This window comes from Schistocerca piceifrons, chromosome 5 (assembly GCF_021461385.2).
Source record: "Schistocerca piceifrons isolate TAMUIC-IGC-003096 chromosome 5, iqSchPice1.1, whole genome shotgun sequence".
Classification (NCBI taxonomy): Eukaryota; Metazoa; Arthropoda; class Insecta; order Orthoptera; family Acrididae; genus Schistocerca; species Schistocerca piceifrons.
The window spans coordinates 321,778,973-321,801,241 of NC_060142.1; the positions used below are offsets into that span (position 1 = coordinate 321,778,973).

General features: G+C 39.2%; 1 protein-coding gene across 1 annotated transcript; it reads left to right on the forward strand.

Moving 5' to 3' along the window:
• The first annotated feature begins 4,810 nt into the window (after positions 1 to 4,810).
• Positions 4,811 to 19,794, forward strand: LOC124798346 (proteasome subunit beta type-2). The gene is made up of 4 exons (XM_047261704.1): positions 4,811 to 5,019; positions 5,109 to 5,302; positions 19,186 to 19,348; positions 19,449 to 19,794. Exons 1-4 carry the CDS (start codon positions 4,929 to 4,931, stop codon positions 19,610 to 19,612), a joined length of 612 nt encoding a protein of 203 aa, XP_047117660.1. The 5' UTR covers positions 4,811 to 4,928; the 3' UTR covers positions 19,613 to 19,794.
• Positions 19,795 to 22,269: the final 2,475 nt, after the last annotated feature.

Sequence of the window (22,269 nt, forward strand, 5' to 3'; positions counted from 1 at the left end):
ATAGCACCATGCACAAGTGTGGTGTCCTGTGTCAATACTGCCAATGCAAAAATTAGCTGTGGCTTTATCATAGAGTATATATTGCTATGGAGTGGATGCAGCCTACTGCACATGTTTTCAACATCAGGCTGGGCTGCTGACATAATTTTGGCACGACATTGCTTGTTTGCAACTTGGATATTACACATATTCACCTTGTTGTATATACATTTCTGCATGCTTGAGTTTTGGTGACAGCTATGGTGTAATGTTGTTGTTGCTACATACATAAAGAGATGTGTGTAAAAGGAGGGCTAGTTGCTTTTCGTAGTTATTTACAACAAATGTATAATGTATAATGTTATATTGATACAAGACACTTCATATATGGAAAAATATTGAGACATGGTATTATAAAGTGTTGTATTGTAAAGACAATTTCTGCAATTTTAACAGCATGAAAGATAAATTTGCAAGTGTATTTGAGTGAACTGACAGTCAGTGTATAAATAGTGGTGCTATGTTCACATGTAGACAACATTTATACATGACAGTCTGATTAATTTCCTCCAGTGTATACAGGTGCTCAAATCCTAAGCTGTATCTAAGAATTTCTGCATTGAGACAGTTAACCATACACTGTCATTGTAATGTAATTAATTAGAACAGATTCGTCAGAATGAATCAGGGCGACAGAAAATGTAAAAAAAATCTTTATCTGTCATTTCTTCCAAAATGCGAGCATTGATCTTGTATTTTTTGTGCATAGGGTATGGTTTTACTTTTCTGATGAGATGGCGAAAAAATGATGTAGCTATTCTACTTGTCTATAAAAAGAAGAAGGGTAAATAAAGAAAAATTGGAAACAACAATGAACTAGCAAGTGGTGCAAATCACTTACTTTATATACTGCAACAATTTCATCCTCTGCAGTGTGGGCTATATACAGCATCTGATTTTGTTGCCTTGGAGAGCAGCTTAGGTTATTTTGCCAGAACTTGAATGTCAGCACCTTGTGGTAAGTAAATATTATGAAAGAGTGAGCTTCGACTTGAGGAGGGAAGTAATTGATGGCGCCGTACATCACCAGTAATTCCCTGCCATATGTGCTCCATTTCTTCCGTGAGGCAGTCAGCATTTTAGAAAATAGAAAGCTAGCAACTGCCACGTAATTGACATATTGTTGAAGTACACCACCTATTATCATCTGACATGCGTCTGCTACTATAGCCAATAGTGCATTCGGCTCAGGATGTGTCAACAATACTGTGTCTGCTCTCGATTGTTTAGACTTCTCAACTTCCACAATTATATTGTTTGTCCAGGTAATTGATAAGTTGCATTTAGCCTTCGAGTCCACCCATGCAGCTGTCAGTGGCTCTTGAGCTTCAGCTGCATATGGCAGGTACCGTCGATAAAAGAAGTTCAGCATTCTTAAATAGTGCCTTGCTGTTGTAGTCTTCAGTCCTGAGACTGGTTTGATGCAGCTCTCCATGCTACCCTATCCTGTGCAAGCTTCTTCATCTCTCTGTACCTACTGCAGCCTACATCCTTCTGAATCTGCTTAGTGTATTCATCTCTTGGTCTCCCTCTACGATTTTTACCCTCCAAGCTGCCCTCCAATGCTAAATTTGTGATCCCTTGATGCCTCAGAACATGTCCTACCAACCGGTCCCTTCTTCTTGTCAAGTTGTGCCACAAACTCCTCTTCTCTTCAATTCTATTCAGTACCTCCACATTAGTTATGTGATCTACCCATCGAATCTTCAGCGTTCTTCTGTAACACCACATTTCGAAAGCTTCTATTCTCTTCTTGTCCAAACTATTTATCGTCCATGTTTCACTTCCATACATGGCTACACTCCATACAAATACTTTCAGAAACGACTTCCTGACACTTAAATCTATACTCAGTGTTAATAAATTTCTCTTCTTCAGAAACGCTTTCCTTGCCATTGCCAGTCTACATTTTATATCCTCTCTACTTCGACCATCATCAGTTATTTTGCTCCCCAAATAGCAAAAGTCCTTTAAGTCTTCGTATACGGTTGGCCGGGGCAGCTGGCATGTAGCCTCTACCTTGTCCGGCAATGGTAGCAAGCCCAACGGGGTAATACAGTGGCCTAGAAATTCCATATGCGGCTGACCGAAGGCGCGCTCTGCCATGTTCAGCACAATTCTGTGTTCACTCAGTCGTTGGAAAACCTGGGCGAGTTGCTGGCCATGTTCTTCTTGTGATGCAGAGAACATTAAGATGTCAGTTAGGTATAAAGCGAGAAAACTTGCAGCACTGAATGGACGAACTTCTGCCACGACTGCATTCTGGAGGCCAAAAGTCATGAACTTGCTGTCAAATAAGCCAAAAGCGTAATAATGGCTGTCTTTGGGGTGTCCCTGTCTGCCACTGGAATCTGTGTGTAGGCTTTGGCGCAGTTTGGTTCACTGTATAAACAAGTGCTGCTCAACACATAGTTGTAGTCACAGAACAGAGGTACCATGTATCTGTCAAGAATTGTGCAGGTCTTCAAAGCTCTGTAGTCTCTGCAAGGCCACCATGAACCACACAAGACAAGACAAGATGCAGGGGCAAATACCCGGGGCTGGCAGACGGACACATAATGCTCTCTTTGATCTTGTTATGGAACTAGAGTTTTGCTATCTTCAGCTGGTCTGGCACTAGTCTTCGAGATTGGCAGAAGATCAGTCGCCCCTCAGTCATCTTGATGTGATGGACAGTGCTGTGTTGGATGTCTTTCGGTATACCTGGTGGCTTCGTTAACGCTTGAAAGTCTTTCTGTAACGCGGCATATTCACCGTCCACAGTGATTATCAGTCGGGCAGCTTGGCCTGCAGCCATAAGCCCAGTGAGCTGCTCTACAAGGCAGGCAGTGGGCATGTCTGTCAAAATGTTATAGTAAGCCAAGAAATCCACAACTATAATTGATTCACCACGTCTGCCACAGTGTAATTCCATGGTAAATCGCAGCAGAGGTCGAAATCTGCTTCTATTCTGTGCAGGCCATATGTGTAGATAGGCAAGTTATTCTTGGCTCTCAGGCAGAAAGTTGTACGTGGTCAGCATCAGTTTAGCAGCATGCACGGCGTTGATGCATAAATCGGAGCTAGGATCTATCAGGTATTTATTGCCAGTGCATCAATCGCTAATGAATAGGCGCTGTGTCGTTGACAGGCAATATGACGGAGCGCTTATGGTCGATTGCCGCTGGCGTTTGGGTATGTGCATGGCTTGATGCAGCATTGTGCACTTTTCCCATAACTCCAATGGTACCAGCAGATGTCCTTCTGTGCATCAAGCGCTGACGCAGGTGAGGGAGACGCGGCCCTGCTGTGAGAGCACCTTCTATCTCTTTGCGGCTGCGATCTCCATCGATGTTGGAACATGCTACCAACTGGCTAATATATTCCGCTAGACGATCGACTTTCGCTGCTAATGCTTTGTACTCGGCGCGTACTACCACTGTGGTTGTACTCGCGCACTGGGTGCAGGCGATACCGCATCCAGCACTTCGTCAGCCAATTCTGCCACGCCGTCTAGCGACATCTCTCACTGTGTCGCAATAATCATCTTGATAGAGAGAGGCAAGGGACTGCTCCAGATAGCACACAACAGTTTATTGGGTACAATACCTGCATCTATTTTACTTCTAATATGCTGCAGGTACGGTTGAAAATCTTTTCTCGTTGATATCCTCTTGGGATAGTAACTGCACCTGTCTAATGTGCTCCTCTTGAGGTGCACAAATATGGAGGATCAGTACCGACTTCAAGAAGTCGTATGCATTCTCTTCAGGTGGTGCGACAATGATGTCCTGAGCTTCATCCGGGAATTGCTGTTCCAATTGGCAAACAATCGATGCGGATTTAGAAGCATCTGCAGTCACACCAGAATAGCAAAAATCCTCTACATTGGCTACCCACAAGGCCAGGTTGTATGGCCAGAATGGTGGTAGCCTCATGGGTAGTCTGGACACAGCAGGGTTCATAGTCTCCAGTCTTTCACTGTTGTGTCGTTTACTTGTTTTACATATGCGCAGGCAGCTTATCGCTTTGGGGTTACCAGTTTGGCCGCTGCTTATAAGAATCAGGCCTTGAGTCTCTACTGTGCCTGTTACAGGAATAATATGTACACCAGAATATCTTCAACACAACAACAGAACTTAAGTTAATTATAAAATGCTAATTATCAGCCTCGCGGTATTAGGAATACGGGAACAGATCAGTTGCTCTTAGTGAGCTCATTGTTTGCTCACGTTACTAGTTTCAGGAACTATTTGGCGCATGCTCGAAAATTGACACTTGTACTCTGGTTGACACTCGCGCACTAACACAACAAACGCCAGATGGTGGCTGTGGTCGCCACAACTGAAATGCAAAACGTAAAAAAAAGTATTGTTGGCTTTCAGTTCTTATCCTGTTACCGAAAAAGACGTAAATAGAGTGGAATCTGAACTATGATACGGTGACGAAAAAGCACAATACCATTTCTCTTCACATCTTTAAGTCAGCTTTAGTTCCTGGTATCAAATTGTTAAGATGTCTGTAAAACGCGTATACGAAGTATCACGGTACTTCTGGAGGTATTCTGTCTGTAGCAGCGAAGTAATAGCACTCAAAATACGCTAAGCGCCATCTGAAAGTCACATGACTTGAGCTGCTGGAGATGTAGTAGAGAGAATTCTCGTTCTGCGCACCCGGATCCTCACTCCATAGACATTTATACTCTACGGCCATCACTTCGACCATAGATATCTATAGTATCTATGGTCGAAGGGCCGTCATTTCAGTGGCCTCTTTGGAGTAAAATGACTCTGAATATGTGTAAACTATGGTCTATGACCAGTGATGTTTCTATAGCGTGGATGAGTAGCTGATTTGTTGACGAGAGTTGTTACTGTTTTTCTGTAGCCGACAGTTCAAGAGAGAAAGAAATGGAAACATTGCTGGGGATTGCATTTAGGGATTTTGTCATAGTAGCTGCTGATATGACACATGCCAAGAGCATAATGGTTATGAAAGATGGTAACGTAGCTTTGTTCATTCCGATAGTTTCTACATAAAATCATGATTTAAGTTAAGAGTGTAACGACACGCTACTATTTTCTTTTCAGATGAAGATAAGCTTCAGAAATTGTCTGAAAAACTGGTTATGGCAATTGCCGGGGAAGCTGGCGATACAACACAGTTTTCTGAGTACATAGCAAAAAATATACAACTGTATAAAATGAGAAACGGCTACGAGCTGTCCCCTGCCGCTGCAGCTAGCTTCACGCGTCGGAATTTAGCAGAGTATTTAAGGAGTAGGGTAAGTATTTTTAACTTTCAGGTCTTCGTTATCGGCACACAGACATAACGTTAGTAATGTGGCATATAAGCGGTTCTGCAGTTTTCGAAGGGCTGTTTTCAGCCTCCAAGTAGGCCTACTGTTTACGACGGGGACTGTATCGGAATCGTACCCGTTAGCCTTCACTACCATTCCTTCTGTGGTTTATAGCCGAAAAACTATTACTACTCTTGATTTATAATAAGTAATTCTTTCAGACTCTATTGTTGGAAAGTATTAGGACAGATACATAATTCCTCTCGTTTGTAATTGTTATACAGTTGAATTCATTGCGTTTTAGATTGTGTACCTCAGGTTTTACACATTGCATGGCATGTTTGTGTGTGTCCAAGGATCATGAGAATGTGTCTCAAAGGCTTAATCGACTGTGGCATAATTGAAATTGAAGACACAGTCACAGGCATCTGTCGACCACAGAACTAGGTAGTGTGGTTGCATAGGGTGAATAAATCTGTTAGAGGGTGGCTGTTATGTGTCGTGCAGATAATTATGACCATGAAATGATAGTTATTGGCTTAACAGTGTATTTACCATTGCATGTAACAGAAAGTGTGATTTCATAATAGGGGACGGAGAATGACACGGCAGTCGGCCAGTACCATTAGGGTCTTCCGAGACCTGTTCAGACGGAGTTTAGTTTTAGAAAAGACTTATCAGACATATATGTATGTGGTTGTAATGAAGGTAGTTGTATATGTACGAACTACTAAGAAAAGAATCACGTCCACTATTAATACACATATTTCTGTGGAAAGAGCTAGTGCTTTAGGTACTCATATTATTTCCAAAGCTGTTTCGTGGTAACTGTACAGTTTTGGGCTACATGCTCGGATGCTTGTGTGGTGTCTTCCACCGTCTCTCACCCACTGACTTTCCAGGGTGTAATGGCTGACTGGATATAGCAGTTGAGACCAGCAGATAAATGTTGATTAAGTTAATGAGTGATTATTATAGAATGTGATGCAAAGAGGGAAATACGGAAGCGTCCGATCCCACCTGTCTGCTTTGACCCATGACGTCACAAATATGGCGGAAACAAAAACAAACACACACACTTTCCACAAGAAGCCAAATGACACCAATGGGACAAGCGCGGGAAATGGAGTGTTTTGGGTGGGGGGCAAACTAAATATAAACAAATTTAGACGCCTTGCGTAGCTACAACATGTAAGTGAAGACAGCCATGCATGAATACCCACCCACCTCCCCAGGGGCCGTAACCCATGCAACCCATAGAAGATAAAGATGCTTCAGTAGCTGATTAGTGTTTCTTGTCTTTTTAAAAAAAAAAAATCTCGCGGGATAGAACGATCAGATCAGAAAGATAAATGTAATAAACTAAAACAGAAATTCGAGGAAACGTATAATTAAAATAAGTAATAAGTGTTTTTAAATTTAAAAAAAAATCTCACGAGATAGAACGAACAGATCAGAAAAGTAAATAAAATAAGATAAAACAGAACTGGAGACAGCCACACTCAAACCAAACTCCGCACCGTCATGACGTCACACACGACAACACCCTTACGTCACGGGTCAAAGCCGACGCGTGGGATCGGACGCTTCTGTCGACCCGCAAAGAGAATATTGGACATCTTATCTTCCAAAAAAATACTAGAATATGACAGTTACAGAGACTGTAGTTTCTACAGGTATCTTGTGTCTTGAACAGTCTGTTATCTAAGAAGCAGACATGCTGTGACAGTTCTCCAGGAACTGGCAGATTTTTTCAGAATGACTGGCTATATTAACACCAACTATGTGGTTTCTTTGTATTAAAATCTTTTTTTTTTTTTTTTTTGTAACAAATGTCTTAATGACACACTGCCTGTTTTATGGATGGATGAGTTTTAAAAAAGCATTGACTCAGCCATTAATTCAGAGCTTCTTGACTTACATTCCCCAGCACTTTTAAGTAGGCAGGAGGCCTGACACTTCAAAAGAGATAGTAAATGTTTGTTACATACTTGCAGTTGTAAGCAAAAATGGTGGGAAAGTCTCCAGCTGAGCTGAGGGTTGTCCTTACATCAACATGTGGAGTATAAATTGTTACAATATGTTGCATCAAATGTGGTTTTCCACGGGCTTTTCTTCTCATATTGGTGGTACTTCCACCTAAGCAGAAAACTGTGCCAGTGGATAATGTGCTATTCTTAAAGTAGTGAGCATCACTTCCTTTCATTGGAGTGGCTGGCATGAGGTTCACAAGTGTGACCACAGTGTTGTTTATTCCCCCTCTGACTGCTTGCTCATCTTCTCACTGATGTATGATCTGTGGGTCCAACAATGTGATGATAGTGTGCAGGGGAACACAGAACTCTGAATTACAAATGGTGAATACTTTCTTGGCTGCATCACTTCCCTCAAATCCCACTGTGTGCTGTTACCCAGCAGAATAGCACCTCTGTTAGAGAGAGAAAGAAAGAAAACAGACACATGATTATTTAATTTTTGTTGTCAAGTTCTATGCAATGGGTCATTCCATATCAAATCACCCAATAAAAAATAAATTTTACACCCACCTCCTTAGATTTTCATGAAATTTGGCTCAAATGGTTCTGATACCATCCTGACAACACCTGCATTTTTTTTTTTTTACTGTATCTCTTATAGTTTTTTTATAAATTTTTATAGTTTTTATGTTTTGCGGTTTCCGAACCTCCGGAAATGGAAAATTTAATTTGTATTCAAAACTTTAAAATTGCGTATCTTAAAAACTCTTTGTGTTTGTTTGTGTGTCTATCGACCTGCCAGCACTTTCGTTCGGGGTAAGTCACATCATCTGTGTTTGGGGAAAAAAGGACGGGTATACGCGCGCGCCGCGCGCGCGCGCGCGCGCACACACACACACACACACACACACACACACACACACACACACACACACACACACAGAGGATATTTTTTTTTAACGGATGTTTTGTTTTATAAGAATTGCAATATCTAGAGTCTCAGACCTGATAGAAAGCTCAAATTTGTTTTAAAATACTCTTAACTGTATAGGCTATTAGATAAAAGAAAAATTATGTTGGCTCTTTAACCTGTTTAATAGTTATCTAATTTTTAAAATAATATTAATTATATTTTAAAAATAAAAAGTACCAAGTGACTTAGACACCGAAAGTAAGTTTTTGTCTTCTTGGAGTAACAATGTACGCTTGGATTTTGTTTTGTTACTCCTGTGTTTTGAAGTAAAAAATTATTACCGTGTTAAATAGTGCTTGTTTAGTATTTTATTAAGTTTATTTGAACTTTCAGTAAGTACTGTTAGTTAGTTTACAGAGATTCTTTTCCAATATCCTATAAAATTAATCAGAACATTAATCAGACCAAAAGTGAAATCAGTATGTCAGATATTCAAACCTGTAACGTAGGGTTATTTAAAAAATCTGACGTTTCCAAACAACCTACACACCTTCAAAAAAGTTACAACCGGTATCTGCAGTTTTTGTAAAACTAAACATCCATTGGCTTAAAAAAAAAAAAAAAAAAAAAAAAACCTTTGTAAATACTATCTTGAGTATTCTTTAATATACAAATTTTTTTTAGTTGTGAGGACACGTTTAAGTTAAGATTTCTGACTGCTAAAACAACGCCAAATCTAAAAACTTTAAACATTTATTTTAAAAAAACTATAAGAGATAGAGCAAAAAAAATTTACAAGTGCTTTCAGGATGATAAAAGAAGTAATTGTACCAAGTTTCATCAAAATCTGGCATGGTTGGTGTCAAGGCCTGGGTGACTTGACATGGAATGACCCCAATGCAATTAATCAGAAAATTAAGTTTAATACTGGCCACAAATACTGTTCAGGAGAAATTGGGAAAATAGTCTTCTGAGAATAAGAAGAAAAAAGAAAACAGGTATTGTGGAAAGAATGGTTTTTTATTCAGTGTGTTTCGTATGATCAAATGTCATCAGTACTTTGATACTATGCAGATCTGTCAGCTGTGCGTATTGGGATGGCTTAACATTGTGAGATAGATTGAAAACTCAGGAAAAACCACTTTAATTTTGTTGATCAGCATGGATTGGTGCATAAGTTTGTAGCATTTTTCCAAAAGTTTACCAAACACGACAGATACACGTAAAAGATTTTAGACATTAATAATATATTCTGTTTCACTATTTACAACAGTCTGCCAATGCTAATGTAACTTTTCAATTTCATGAAAATCATGTGGTTTTGAGGCTAAGGACTCATTGAACTATGATAGGGGTGCATTTTCATCCAGAAAGGAAGTTCCTTGAAGGTTGTTCGATAGAGAGCGGCAAAGGTGAAAATCTGAGTGTGCAAGATCAGGTAAAAAAGATGGATGCAGAATGACTTCCCAACCCAACTCCTGCATAGTGTTTTTTGTCAGTTTAGTAGAGTGTGGGTGAGCATTATCATGGAGTAGCAGCACTTCACCCAGTCTTCCTTATCGTTGGTCTTGGACTGTGTCTGCAAGATGTCTGTTGTTGACAGTAAATGTAAGTAGTGGTGGTTACACCCTGAGGGAGCAATTCGTGGTACACCACACTGTTACTGTTCCACCAGATGCATAGCATTACCTTCTGTGGGTACATGAAAGTCTTGTGTGGGAGTTGTTGCTTTGTCTGCACTCAACTATGTATTTCTTTACCTTGTGTTATCATCAAGACACAATTTCTTGTCACCAGTAATGATAAAGGATTGGAATGGTTGACGCTATTCACAAGCCAGTTGATGGCACTCAGCAGAGATGCACATATAGCCACCCGTTGATTTTTGTGATTTTTACTTGGAGCATGCGGTAAGCATATACCCAATTTTTGAATCTTCCCCATTACATGCAAATGTCACATGATGGTGGAATCATCACAGCCTCTGCTGCTGTCACCCTGCTGTTGAACTCAAACAGAAGAATATTTCAGAAATATTCAGATTTCTTCACTTGGCACTCCATTTTCTAGCATTCACAGCTCTACTCACTATGGTATCTCTAAATGACAATATGTAAATTCAAAAAGTAACAGTGAACTACAAATAAAAAAATGCCACTTGATAAATAAACCTGTAGGAACCGGAATGCCAAATGATTAATACACACATGATAGAGGGCTTTAGATCCATACTATTATTCAATCTTGCAAAAATAAAATTCTCAATCTAGGCTAAAGAGGAGCTTGCCTTATTTTATTGTTACTTACCAGTACTAGAACAACACAGTAACATGCATACTTAGACTGTAGCTGCTGTTTGTTACTTTAGTATAACAGCTACATTATTTGCATTAAATATAATTTTCATCAATAAAATGTCAGTTATTAATTTTGATATGATACTGGAAATCCCTAGGTGGAACTCACACTAAGAGTACTATATAGATAAGGAGTTGGGCAATCAACTGACACCTGCATAAGATTGAGATCTTTGTTTTCCATGTTTTTCTCATGCTGATATCGACTAAAATCTTCATGGGAGGTCACGTTGATGCTAATATATGACTGGCACGAAATTTCAGGGACGTACCTCATTGTTGGTTTCAAACACTCCTGAATCTTGGGAATTACCTTATGATGAAGATGAGTTAAATTAGAAAAATATTGTGCTGATTAGCCTCACCGTGTTAGTGCCGTGCGGCAAGTTAATGTAAAGCTGGAAAAGCTGCTAATGGCTTCTGATTAGGTGCACAGTGCATGGTGATAGTTGGTAATATCGAGAGATGGGGTTTTGCAAGGCATAGTTTGTATCCCAATACATGTGGGAAGGAACTAATTAGTTAGAATATAGCGTATGGTGGTAGGCTATGCATCATTAAATCCCTGTTGTCATTGGTTGGCAAAACCGATCTTTTCTTAGGACAGATTGACAACAGACTCTGATGCCTAGAAAATGTTATGCCTATCAGAGAGATTTCTGCCACAGGTATGCAAAGATAGAATGTACCATCACACAGGAGCGCACACTCCTTAGTAGCAGAGAAGAAACAGAAACTGGAAAGGCATGCATCACTGAAATGCATGTAGAATTTTCAGTTTTTTAACAGAATGTGCAGTCATTAAAAACAAAGTACAGCAATTTAAAGTTGAATTACAGTTTTTAAACAATGCAGTGGTAGCATTACAGATTACTGGTGTAGAGACACCAAAATGTAGTACACAGTATTCTTGTCACCTACCGCTACTGTAAAATGTTGAGGGATTGCACATTTTTATCATAAATAGGACTCATTTTATTAATGATAGGCAAAATCACATTTACTCCAGATAAACATTTCAAAAAATCAGCCATTGAATTTAGAGCTTGACATCCATAAAAGATCAATCATTTTGTGTTTGTGTTGTTCACTTATTGAAACTTTTTAACAAATTACCTGGAGTCCTAGACAGTCTCAGCTCCCAAAACTGTGCAGATGTGAACACAAATGTTTTATGGATGAAATTAATAACAGCTTCCTAAACATTCTGAATATTGTAGGCAGGGCACAAATAGTAAACACTGCTAAGGGAGTAGCCAAAATTTCAGCACCAGTCTTAGATGTTATATTTACAGACATCAGCAGTGAATATATAACAGATGTTGGCTTTTTAGGTAATTACTGCTAAAGGTAAAGAAGAGCATGGAAAACACCACAAAACTGCAGGCCTCTAACAGAAGCTTCTTTAAACCTATAATATGCACATTTTTTGAGGTTATTGGCAAACCAAACCTGCGATGAAGTGTATAAAGAAAACAATGTAAACTAAAATTGTGCATGTTTGAAACTAACTTTTGAGGAGACATTTTCAAAAGTGGCCACTTTTGCTGCCAAGGAAAAGAAATGCAGTTAATCTACAAAGGAATTTCTTGATTTCTTCTTCTTCAGAAACACTTTCCATACCATTGCCAGTCTAAATTTTATATCCTCTCTGATTCGACCATCATCTCTTTATTTTGCTTTCCAAGTAGCAAAACTCATCTACTTAAGTGTCTCATTTCCTAATCTAATTCAATCAGCATCACCTGATTTGATTAGACGTCATTCCATTACCCTCGTTTTGCTTTTGTTGATGTTCATCTTATATCCTCCTTTCAAGACACTGTCCATTCTGTTCAACTGCTCTTCCAGCTCCTTTGCTGTCTCTGACAGAATTACAATGTCATCAGCAAACCTCATGGTTTTTATTTTTTCTCCATGGATTTTAATTCCTACTCTGATTTTTCTTTTTTCTCCTTTACTCCTTGCTCAACATACAGATTGAATAACATCGGGGAGAGGCTATGACCCTGTCTCACTCCCTTCTCAACCACTGCTTCCCTTTCATGCCCCTTGACTCTTATAACTGCCATCTGGTTTCTATACAAATTGTAAATAGCCTTTCGCTCCCTGTATTTGACCCCTGCCATCATCAGAATTTGAAAGAGTATTCCAGTAAACAATGTCAAGAGCTTCCTCTGAGTCTGCAAATGCTAGAAATGTGGATTTGTCTTTCCTTAATCTGTCTTCTAAGGTAAGTCATAGGGTCAGTATTGCGTCACGTGTTCCAACATTTCTACTCAATCCAAATTGATCTTCTCCAAGGTCAGCTTCTACCAGTTTTTCCATTTGTCAGTAACGAATTCGTGTTAGTATTTTACAACTGTGACTTATTAAACTGATAGTTTGGTAATTGTCACACCTGCTTTCTTTGGGATTGCAATTAATATATTCTTGAAGTCTGAGGGTATTTTACCTGTCTCGTACATCTTGCTCACCAGATGGTAGAATTTTGTCGGGGCTGGCTCTCCCAAAGCTATCAGTAGTTTTAATGGAATGTTGTCTACTCCCGGGGCCTGTTTTGACTTACATCTTTCAGTGCTCTGTCAAACTTCTCATGCATTATCATATCTCCCATTTCATCTTCATCTACATGCTCTTCCATTTCCATAGTATTGCCCTCAAGTGCATCACCCTTGTATAAATCGTCTATATACTCCTTTCTGCTTTCCCTTCTTTGCTTAGAACTGGGTTTTCATCTCAGCTCTTGATATTCATACAAGTGGTTCTCTTTTCTCCAAAGGTCTCTTTAATCTTCCTGTAGGCAGTATCTATCTTACCCTTGTGATATCGCCTTTACATCCTCGCATTTGTCCTCTTAGCCATCCCTGCTTAGCCTTTTTGCACTTCGTGTCGATTCATTTTTGAGACGTTTGTATTCCCATTTTGCCATCTTCATTTACTTCATTTTTATATTTTCGCTTTTCATCAATTAAATTCAATATTTCTTTTGTTACCCAAGGATTTCTACCAGCCCTTGTCTTTTTACCTACTTGATCCTCTGCTGCCTTTAGTGTTTAATCTCTCGAAGCTACCCGTTCTCCATCTACTGTATTTCTTTTCCTCATTCTTGCCAATCATTCCCTAATTCTCTCTCTGAAACACTCTACAACCTCTGGTTCGTTCAGTTTACCCATGTCCCATCTCCTTAAATTCCCACCTTTTTGCAGTTTCTTCAGTTGTAATCTACAGTTCATAACAAATAGATTGTGGTCAGAGCCCACATCTGCTCCTGGAAATGTCTTACAATTTAAAACCTGGTTCCTAAATCTGTCTTACCATTATATAATCTATCTGAAACCTTCCAGTATCTCCAGCCATCTTCCATGCATACAATCTTCTTTCATGATTCTTAAACCAAGTGTTAGCTGTGATTAAGTTAGGCTCTGTGCAAAATTCTACCAGGTGGCTTCCTCTTTCCTTCCTTACCCCATTCCATATTCACCTACTACGTTTCCTTCTCCTACTATCGAATTCCAGTCCCCCATGACTATTAAATTTTCATCTCCCTTCACTATCTGAATAATTTCTTTTATCTCATCATATATTTCTTCAGTCTCTTTGTCTTCTGCGGAGCTAGTTGGCATATAGACATGTAAAACTGTGGTAGGCATGGGCTTCGTTTCGATGTTGACAAAAATAATGCGTTCATCCCCCCCTCCCCCCTTTGTCAGGTTAGCGCGAACACCATCCCGACTTTCAAAAATTATGTGCCGGAAGGTCGCGCTTTTTTTTCTCCTCCATTATTACTCTCCAATCTACTTCTGCATTTTCCTGATTTGATTTTGTATTTATAACCCTGTATTCACCTGACCAGAAGTCTTGTTCCTCCTGCCACCGAACTTCACTAATTCCCACTATATCTAGCTTTTACCTATCGATTTCCCTTTTTAAATTTTCTAACCCACCTGCCCGATTAAGGGAGCTGACATTCCATGCTCCAGTCTGTAGAACGCCAGTTTTCTTTCTCCTGATAATGACATCCTCCTGAGTAGTCCTGCCCAGAAATCCAAATGGGAGACTATTTTCCCTCCGAAATATTTTACCCAAGACGACGCCGCCATTATTTAACCATACAGTAAAGCTGCATGCCCTCAGGAAAAATTACTTCTGTAGTTTTGCCTTGCTTTCAGCCTTTCACAGTACCAGCAGAGGTAGGCCGTTTCGGTTAACATTGCAAGGCCAGATCAGTCAGTCATTCGGACTGTTGCCCCTGCAACTACGTACAATGTTGCTGCCCCTCTTCAGGAACCACATGTTTGTCTGGCCTCTCAACAGATACTCTTCCGTTGTCGTAGCACTTAAGGTATGGCTATCTATATTGCTGAGGCACGCAAGCTTACCCACCAATGACAAGGTCCATAGTTCATGGGAGGAGGACTGCCATGCTACGTGCTACAATTTGGAGCCCTTTAGCAACAGTGTGTTGTGTCTTGGGTCAGCTGAGCAGTAAAGTCGACTGAATGATATGTATGACATGTAATACCACAACCTTTATTGAGAACGGAATAACAGGGTGTCTGCGTCCGGGGAAAACCGGGTAATCCGAGAAAAATCCTGGAATTGTTTCATCCAGGAAAAACGTGACTTTTGCAGGAAAAACACGAATTTTGCGGGATTCCTGGAATTTTTCGTTATTTTAGTTTTCATTTAAATTTTTGTGATTTTGACTGGTAACAACTGATGTTCTGATAAAGAATATTACTGCAGACTGATAATACTGCAACAATAAAACATAAACAAGAGAAAAAAAACAACGAAACACCGTATACACACAGGCGTCTGCCAGCAGTAAAATGTGTCAAGGCCTTAGGATGAAGAATATGCAATGCTTCATAGCAACAAACTGCTTGGGATGAATGTGACATCACAACTGTTTACATTAATGCAATTTTGTCATATGATATGGTTGGAGACCGTGGCTGTTATTTGAAGACAAATATTGATGGTGTTGAGACAGCAACCAGCCACAAATTTATTTTCAGTTCCTTTATTCAAAATGTACCATTACTGGTTTCGAATCATTACGATTCATCTTCAGACTGTTTTCATGCTTTCATTACAACATGTGGTGCTTTTCTTACAGATTGTCGTGAAATGTCGGTTTAGTGTGTTTGTTTTCATAGTATTCGTACGACAGATGTTGTAATGAAAGCATGAAAACTGTCTGAAGGTGAATCGTAATGATTTGAAACCGGTAACGTTACCTTTGGAATAAAGGAAATGAAGATAAATTTGTGGCTGGTTGCTGCCTCAACATCAACATCATTTGTTTACATTAAGTTCATGCAAAAAGGTGGGAATTTAAAGAGATGGGACCTGGATAAACTGAAAGAACCAGAGGTTGTACAGTTTCAGGGAGGGCATAAGGGAACAATTGACAGGAATGGGGGAGAGAAATACGGTAGAAGAAGAATGGGTAGCTTTGAGGGATGAAATAGTGAAGGCAACAGAGGATCAAGTAGGTAAAAAGACGAGGGCTAGTAGAAATCCTTGGGTAACAGAAGAGATACTGAATTTAATTGATGAAAGAAGAAAATACAAAAATGCAGTAAATGAAGCAGGCAAAAAGGAATACAAACGTCTCAAAAATGAGATCGGCAGGAAGTGCAAAATGGCTAAGCAGGGATGGCTAGAGGACAAATGTAAGGATGTTGAGGCTTATCTCACGAGGGGTAATATAGATACCGCCTACAGGGAGTACACAACATTCCATTAGAACTACTGACAACCTTGGGAGAGACAGTCCTGATAAAATTCTACCATCTGGTGAGCAAGATGTATGAGACAGGCAAAATTCCCTCAGACTTCAAGAATATAATAATTCTAATCCCAAAGAAAGCAAGTGTTGACAGATGTGAAAATTACCGAACTATCAGTTTAATAAGTCACAGCTGCAAAATACTATTGCGAATTCTTTAGAGACGAGTGGAAAAACTGGTAGAAGCCGACCTCGGGGAAGATCAGTTTGGATTCTGTAGAAATATTGGAACACGTGAGGCAATACTGACCCTACGACTTATCCTAGAAGAAAGATTAAGGAAAGGCAAGCCTACATTTCTAGCATTTGTAGACTTAGAGAAAGCTTTTGACAATGTTGACTGGAATACTCTCTTTCAAATTCTGAAGGTGGCAGGGGTAAAATACAGGGAGTGAAAGCTATTAACAATTTGTACAGAAACCAGATGGCAGTTATAAGAGTCGAGGGGCATGTAAGGGAAGCAGTGGTTGAGAAGGGAGTGAGACAGGGTTGTAGCCTCTCCCCGATGCTATTCAATCTGTATATTTAGCAAGCAGTAAAGGAAACAAAAGAAAAATTCGGAGTAGGTATTAAAATCCATGGAGAAGAAATAAAAACTTTGAGGTTCGCCGATGACATTGTAATTCTGTCAGAGGCAGCAAAGGACTTGGAAGAGCAGTTGAATGGAATGGACAGTGTCTTGAAAGGAGGGTATACGATGAACATCAACAAAAGCAAAACGAGGATAATGGAATGTAGTTGAATTAAGTCGGGTGATGCTGAGGGAATTAGATTAGGAAATGACACACTTAAAGTAGTAAAGGGGTTTTGCTATTTGGGGAGCAAAATAACTGATGATGGTCAAAGTAGAGAGGATATAAAATGTAGACTGGCAATGGCAAGGAAAGCGTTTCTGAAGAAGAGAAATTCGTTAACATCGAGTAATGATTTAAGTGTCAGGAAGTCGTTTCTGAAAGTATTTGTATGGAGTGTAGCCATGTATGGAAGTGAAACGTGGATGATAAATAGTTTAGACAAGAAGAGAATAGAAGCTTTCAAAATGTGGTGCTACAGAAGAATGCTGAAGATTAGATAGGTAGGTCAAATAACTAATGAGGAGGTATTGAATAGATTTTGCTGTTTCCTCTTCCATTACAGATCCCACATCAAATGAAAACAAAATGGATTTCTGTGACCGGGAGCCATCAAGTGGATTAAAATACAGGCACATAATCACGGAATGCTAAAATACATTATTAGTTTGCTTTCTCACTTTATTTTATTTCCACGTTCTTGGCAGTCTGCATTAATCGGCTTACAGAACAATAAAGTTGCTTTTGTCGGTTTGCTAAATAAATTTGGCATTTATTAATATTTCTCTCTGAGGCATTATATTTATTTGAAACGAATTGTTTCACTCCACAGTATTAGCCAGTTCCAACTGTTTGCTGAATTTCAAGAGCACGTTTTCACCTTCTGGCACATATGGCATTATGCCATAGTAAAGAACCAAATTTGGGATAGCGCAGTACAGGTACCCCAAGAAAATTTACGTCCCAAAAACCACCCTGAAAAGTGTAATATCAGATTCGAACCTACTTCATTGTGAATCTGGACGTACGAACGTGCACTTAAAGCTGAATTATGCATTTTAGTATGGTTTACAAAATTCCGATACTCTTCTTTGTTTTATGCCGTAATGTAAGAGCTCTTAATGCTTTATACCTACGAACAGGCTTCTGCGTCATCGAATCTGCGCATGCGCAGTAACCATTGTTTTTTGGAGCTCTGGCAACTGCTGAAATGAACCTATTTCTAACAGGTCTCGGGAAAATATTGCTAATCGTTGTTTGACAAGTGTCACTTTCAAAGTAAATTTCCTTTTACATAAGAAGAATTATGTTACGTGTGGAAATGTGCTTTGAATTTCTTGAAGTACAGAGTCTTTGATCCTCATTTAAAACTTAACACTTTGAGGACCGGCCACTCAAGAGAATTTCGAGCCCAGAAGAACAGACATTTATGTCATTATTTTAAAATTTACTGGCACATTTGCATGTTGTATCTTAAAGTGTAAAACAAGCGAAAAAAATAAATATTATATGTGAAAGCTTAGTTTTTTTTGTAGCTACACAATGTAAATTAATTTAAACAATTAACTTCTAATATTTGTGTGTTCGCTCTATTGTAGTGATGTTGCTTTTTGCTTACTAAATCACGTGTCCTATGCTCTGAATATCGGCTGACGAGATCACGTAACATCATCTATGATTGGCTTACAAAAGGGCATAGCAATTTTGATTTCAATGCTTCGGAAACTAACTTACCGTGTTTGGTGGAATTTGAATTTATACTTTCATAACACGAAAATATGCAGTGTACACGTCCCTGCACATCAAAGACCTTTCCATTTATTTATTTTTGTCTGGGTTTCGTTTTTCAAAGTGCCTGGAAATTCTACACTGGTGTATAAAACACCAATCATTCCCAGTGAGTGTACTGTCAGTTAACAGGAAAAAAGCGTATTTTCACCCAGACAAAAAGTATATCTTTTAACCGAGAAATCTGGGAAATTTTTTTCCCTTGTTTATGTATACACGCTAAAAAAAAAGTCGAAGACATTACTTTTTAGCACACCCTCGTAAATTGTCATGCAGAATTTTTCTGCGAGCTTGAATGACAACTGTTGCAAAGAATGTACCATCTATATTAGATGCAGGAGGTACAAATTACATTGATTTACAAAACTGGGTTATAGAAAATGCTTAAAGTATTTGAATACTGAACAAGTAATATTTTAGTTGTGGATCTTAGTGTACAGCCATGTAATTTGAATTTTACAGACTCCATACATTGTAAATATGCTGATAGCTGGTTATGATGATGCTGATGGTCCCGAGCTGTATTTTCTGGATTATTTGGCATCTCTTGTCAAGATCCCTTATGCGGCACATGGATATGGAGGGTACTTTGCTCTCAGTATAATGGACAGATACCACAAACCAAGTAAATATCTATACTAAGTATATTTCATGACTTGCCTCACTTGATAAATTATTTGTATTTAGAAATAGATATTTGATAATAAACATTTATTTGTTCACAGATATGACAGTTGAAGAGGCTTATGATCTACTGAAGAAATGTGTGAGAGAAGTACAGAAACGTTTAATTATTAATCTTCCAAATTTTAAAGTTCAAGTGATTGACAAGAATGGTATTAAAGACCTGCCACCTATAACTGTCACTACGTTAGCTGCAGAAGTTTGATGTGTTGCTGACTATGGAATGTCTTAATTGAAGGTGGTAACACTACACTGTGTTACCCGAAGAGAGGGAAATGGAAAAGTTTTCCTCATTGCCAGTTACTTTAAATTACTTTTTCTTGTATTTTTCTTATTTGTGGATTAATACTTGTAAAAATTTTAAGAAATTAAATCATTATTTTGGAAAAAAATCTTGTTAAGTTGCGCATGTGTGGAGAGAGATTGTTGGATGCAAAGGTAATCTTAAAGATTCCTGGTGATATAAAACTGCGCATTGTTAATTGCATTGGAGTGTAGTATATTGCCAAAATTATTCAGTTGTATTTATTGGGAGTTTTGTGTGAACACTAATTAGCCAGAAAGGCCCTTGCAGGATGCACTCGAAGTTCAAACTCACTTAAGAAAACTTTCAGGAAACTCGAGACTTTTGTGAGTATGTGTGTGGGGAGCAAGGGGCCCGAAGCTGTTGAGTACCTACTTCCGTACTTGTGCTGCAATCTCATCTCCCTTTCTGAATCCTTACTTCTTTCTTTCTCACAGTAGTAGCTTTTGATGGTGACCCAGCTATTTCTCTAGGTTCTGCTTTCTTTACTTGACACCTTCATTAATTTCCCCTATATAACTTCTCGGCTCAACTAATTTTGGTCCCTTTCTCAGTTTGACCTCTATTTTCTGTAATGTGAGGATAATGCCTACCTACAGAGTTTGACCCTTTGTGCACAATAATTGTGTAGACTCACATACACTAAAGCAAATACAGTAGCCAGTCAGATGTGGGGTCATTACCCTTTTGATAGAGGCCTCTTACAATACATGGGTCACACTTATGATGCCTGAACTGCTAATGCCTCAAGCATGCCACAGTGTAGATGCACGTTTTCCTGGGGCATTAGATCTCCTAGCAATGGCCATTGTGCCAGATGACCGTTGCTATGGCTGTTTGATGCCCATGGGGAGAGCCCCAGTTTTCAGTATGTGACATCAGGGCAGATTTTCTGCACATGAAACGTATCAAATTGAACCAACATAATGGACATTCTGATTTAGCTGCCTCAACACAGGCGTAGGTAGCTCAATGCAAATGGTTACTCCGTAGTGCTTTCCCTACCCTGGCTACCCCATGGAAAGGGGGACAAGCCAGATGACTGAGGGTGAAACAATTTACTCCATACCTGGTGTGTACTAGAAAAACTGAGATACTTTTACAGGGACAAAAACCATAATCTTTTGTGGAACACACAGGATAGGTTTTCAGAAGTTCATTCATTGGGAAAAATGCACAATAGGCAACTACTAATAAAGGCCTCATCTGCCTCTCGTCAGACATGTGAACAACTGGGTGATGTACCAGCGACTGTTGCCCAGGTAATACTTTGAATATGATGCACGGAGTTACGTTTCACAAAGATCTTATTTTCCAGACAAAGTAGGAGCTACAAGCTCATCTTCAACAGTGAGGTCCACATTTCATCTGATGCATAATGAAAATATCCCAATGATAACATACAGATACAGGTGTGGTCATCTTTGAAGGAAACCATCTCGCAGAAAAAGCTGCAGTTATGATGTACAGGTGTGACATGAAACATTAGACCTTGCAGTCCATGGGGTGTTTCCAATTTTTACACTTTTGTCACACGAGATGTGGGTTTTGTACATCTGATTTTCAAATTTTTTGGTCTTGGTACACATGTTACTGGTGTATGTTTGCATTTTCAGCTGTTTTGAATATTTGGTTTATTGTTGACAGTTAAAAATGTTATACATGTTTCTGATTGCTCAGCGAATTTTTGCTCCCAAAAAATATGGATCAAAGAATTTGCATCAAATTTTGCTTGAAAATGGAGTAAAGCCCAGCACCACACTTGAAATGTTGCCTGTGGCATTTGGCAAATCTCCTGTAAGAAAGACAAGAGTTTGAGTGGTGTAAATGTTTCAGAGGGGTTCGAAAAGAAGTTGAAGACAACTGCCCTGGACATCCTAGTACATCAATTATTGACAACAACTTGGGAGAAGTGAAGAAAATCACTGCATCACCATCAGTGAGGTTGCTGATGATGTCAGCTTATCCTTTTGCACATGTCAAGCAATTTTTTCAGAGGTTTTGTGCATGAAATGTGTTGTAGCAAAGTTTGTTCCAAAATTGTTGAATTTCGACCAAAAACGATGTTTTGTAGACATCGCTCAGGGACTCCTGAGTGAAAACAACAATAATCCAAAACTTCTAAAGAAGGGTGTAGCTAGTGACAAAACATGGCTATACGGGTATGAAGTCAAAACCAAGACCTAATCGTCCCAATGAAAACTGCTTAAGGAGCCAAGACCAAAAAATTCCACAAGTTTGATCACATGTGAAGGTTCTTCTCAAGTTTTCTTTGACTGCAATGGGGTAGTGCATCTGCATTATGGTCATTTGGTCAAAAGGAATACTACCTGGAAGTTATGTGCCACTTGCGTGAAGCAATCGGAAGAAAACAACCAGAGCTGTGGCAAAACTACTTGTGGAAATTGCATACTGCTCCCTCTTGCTTGAGAGTTTTTGGTAAAAAGCCATTATGTTGCCTCAGCCACCATATTCGCTGGACATGGCTGCCTGTGGCTTCTTTCTATTCCCAAGGCAAAAGAGAACCATGAAAAGGTGTAGTTTTGCCGTCATTTGAG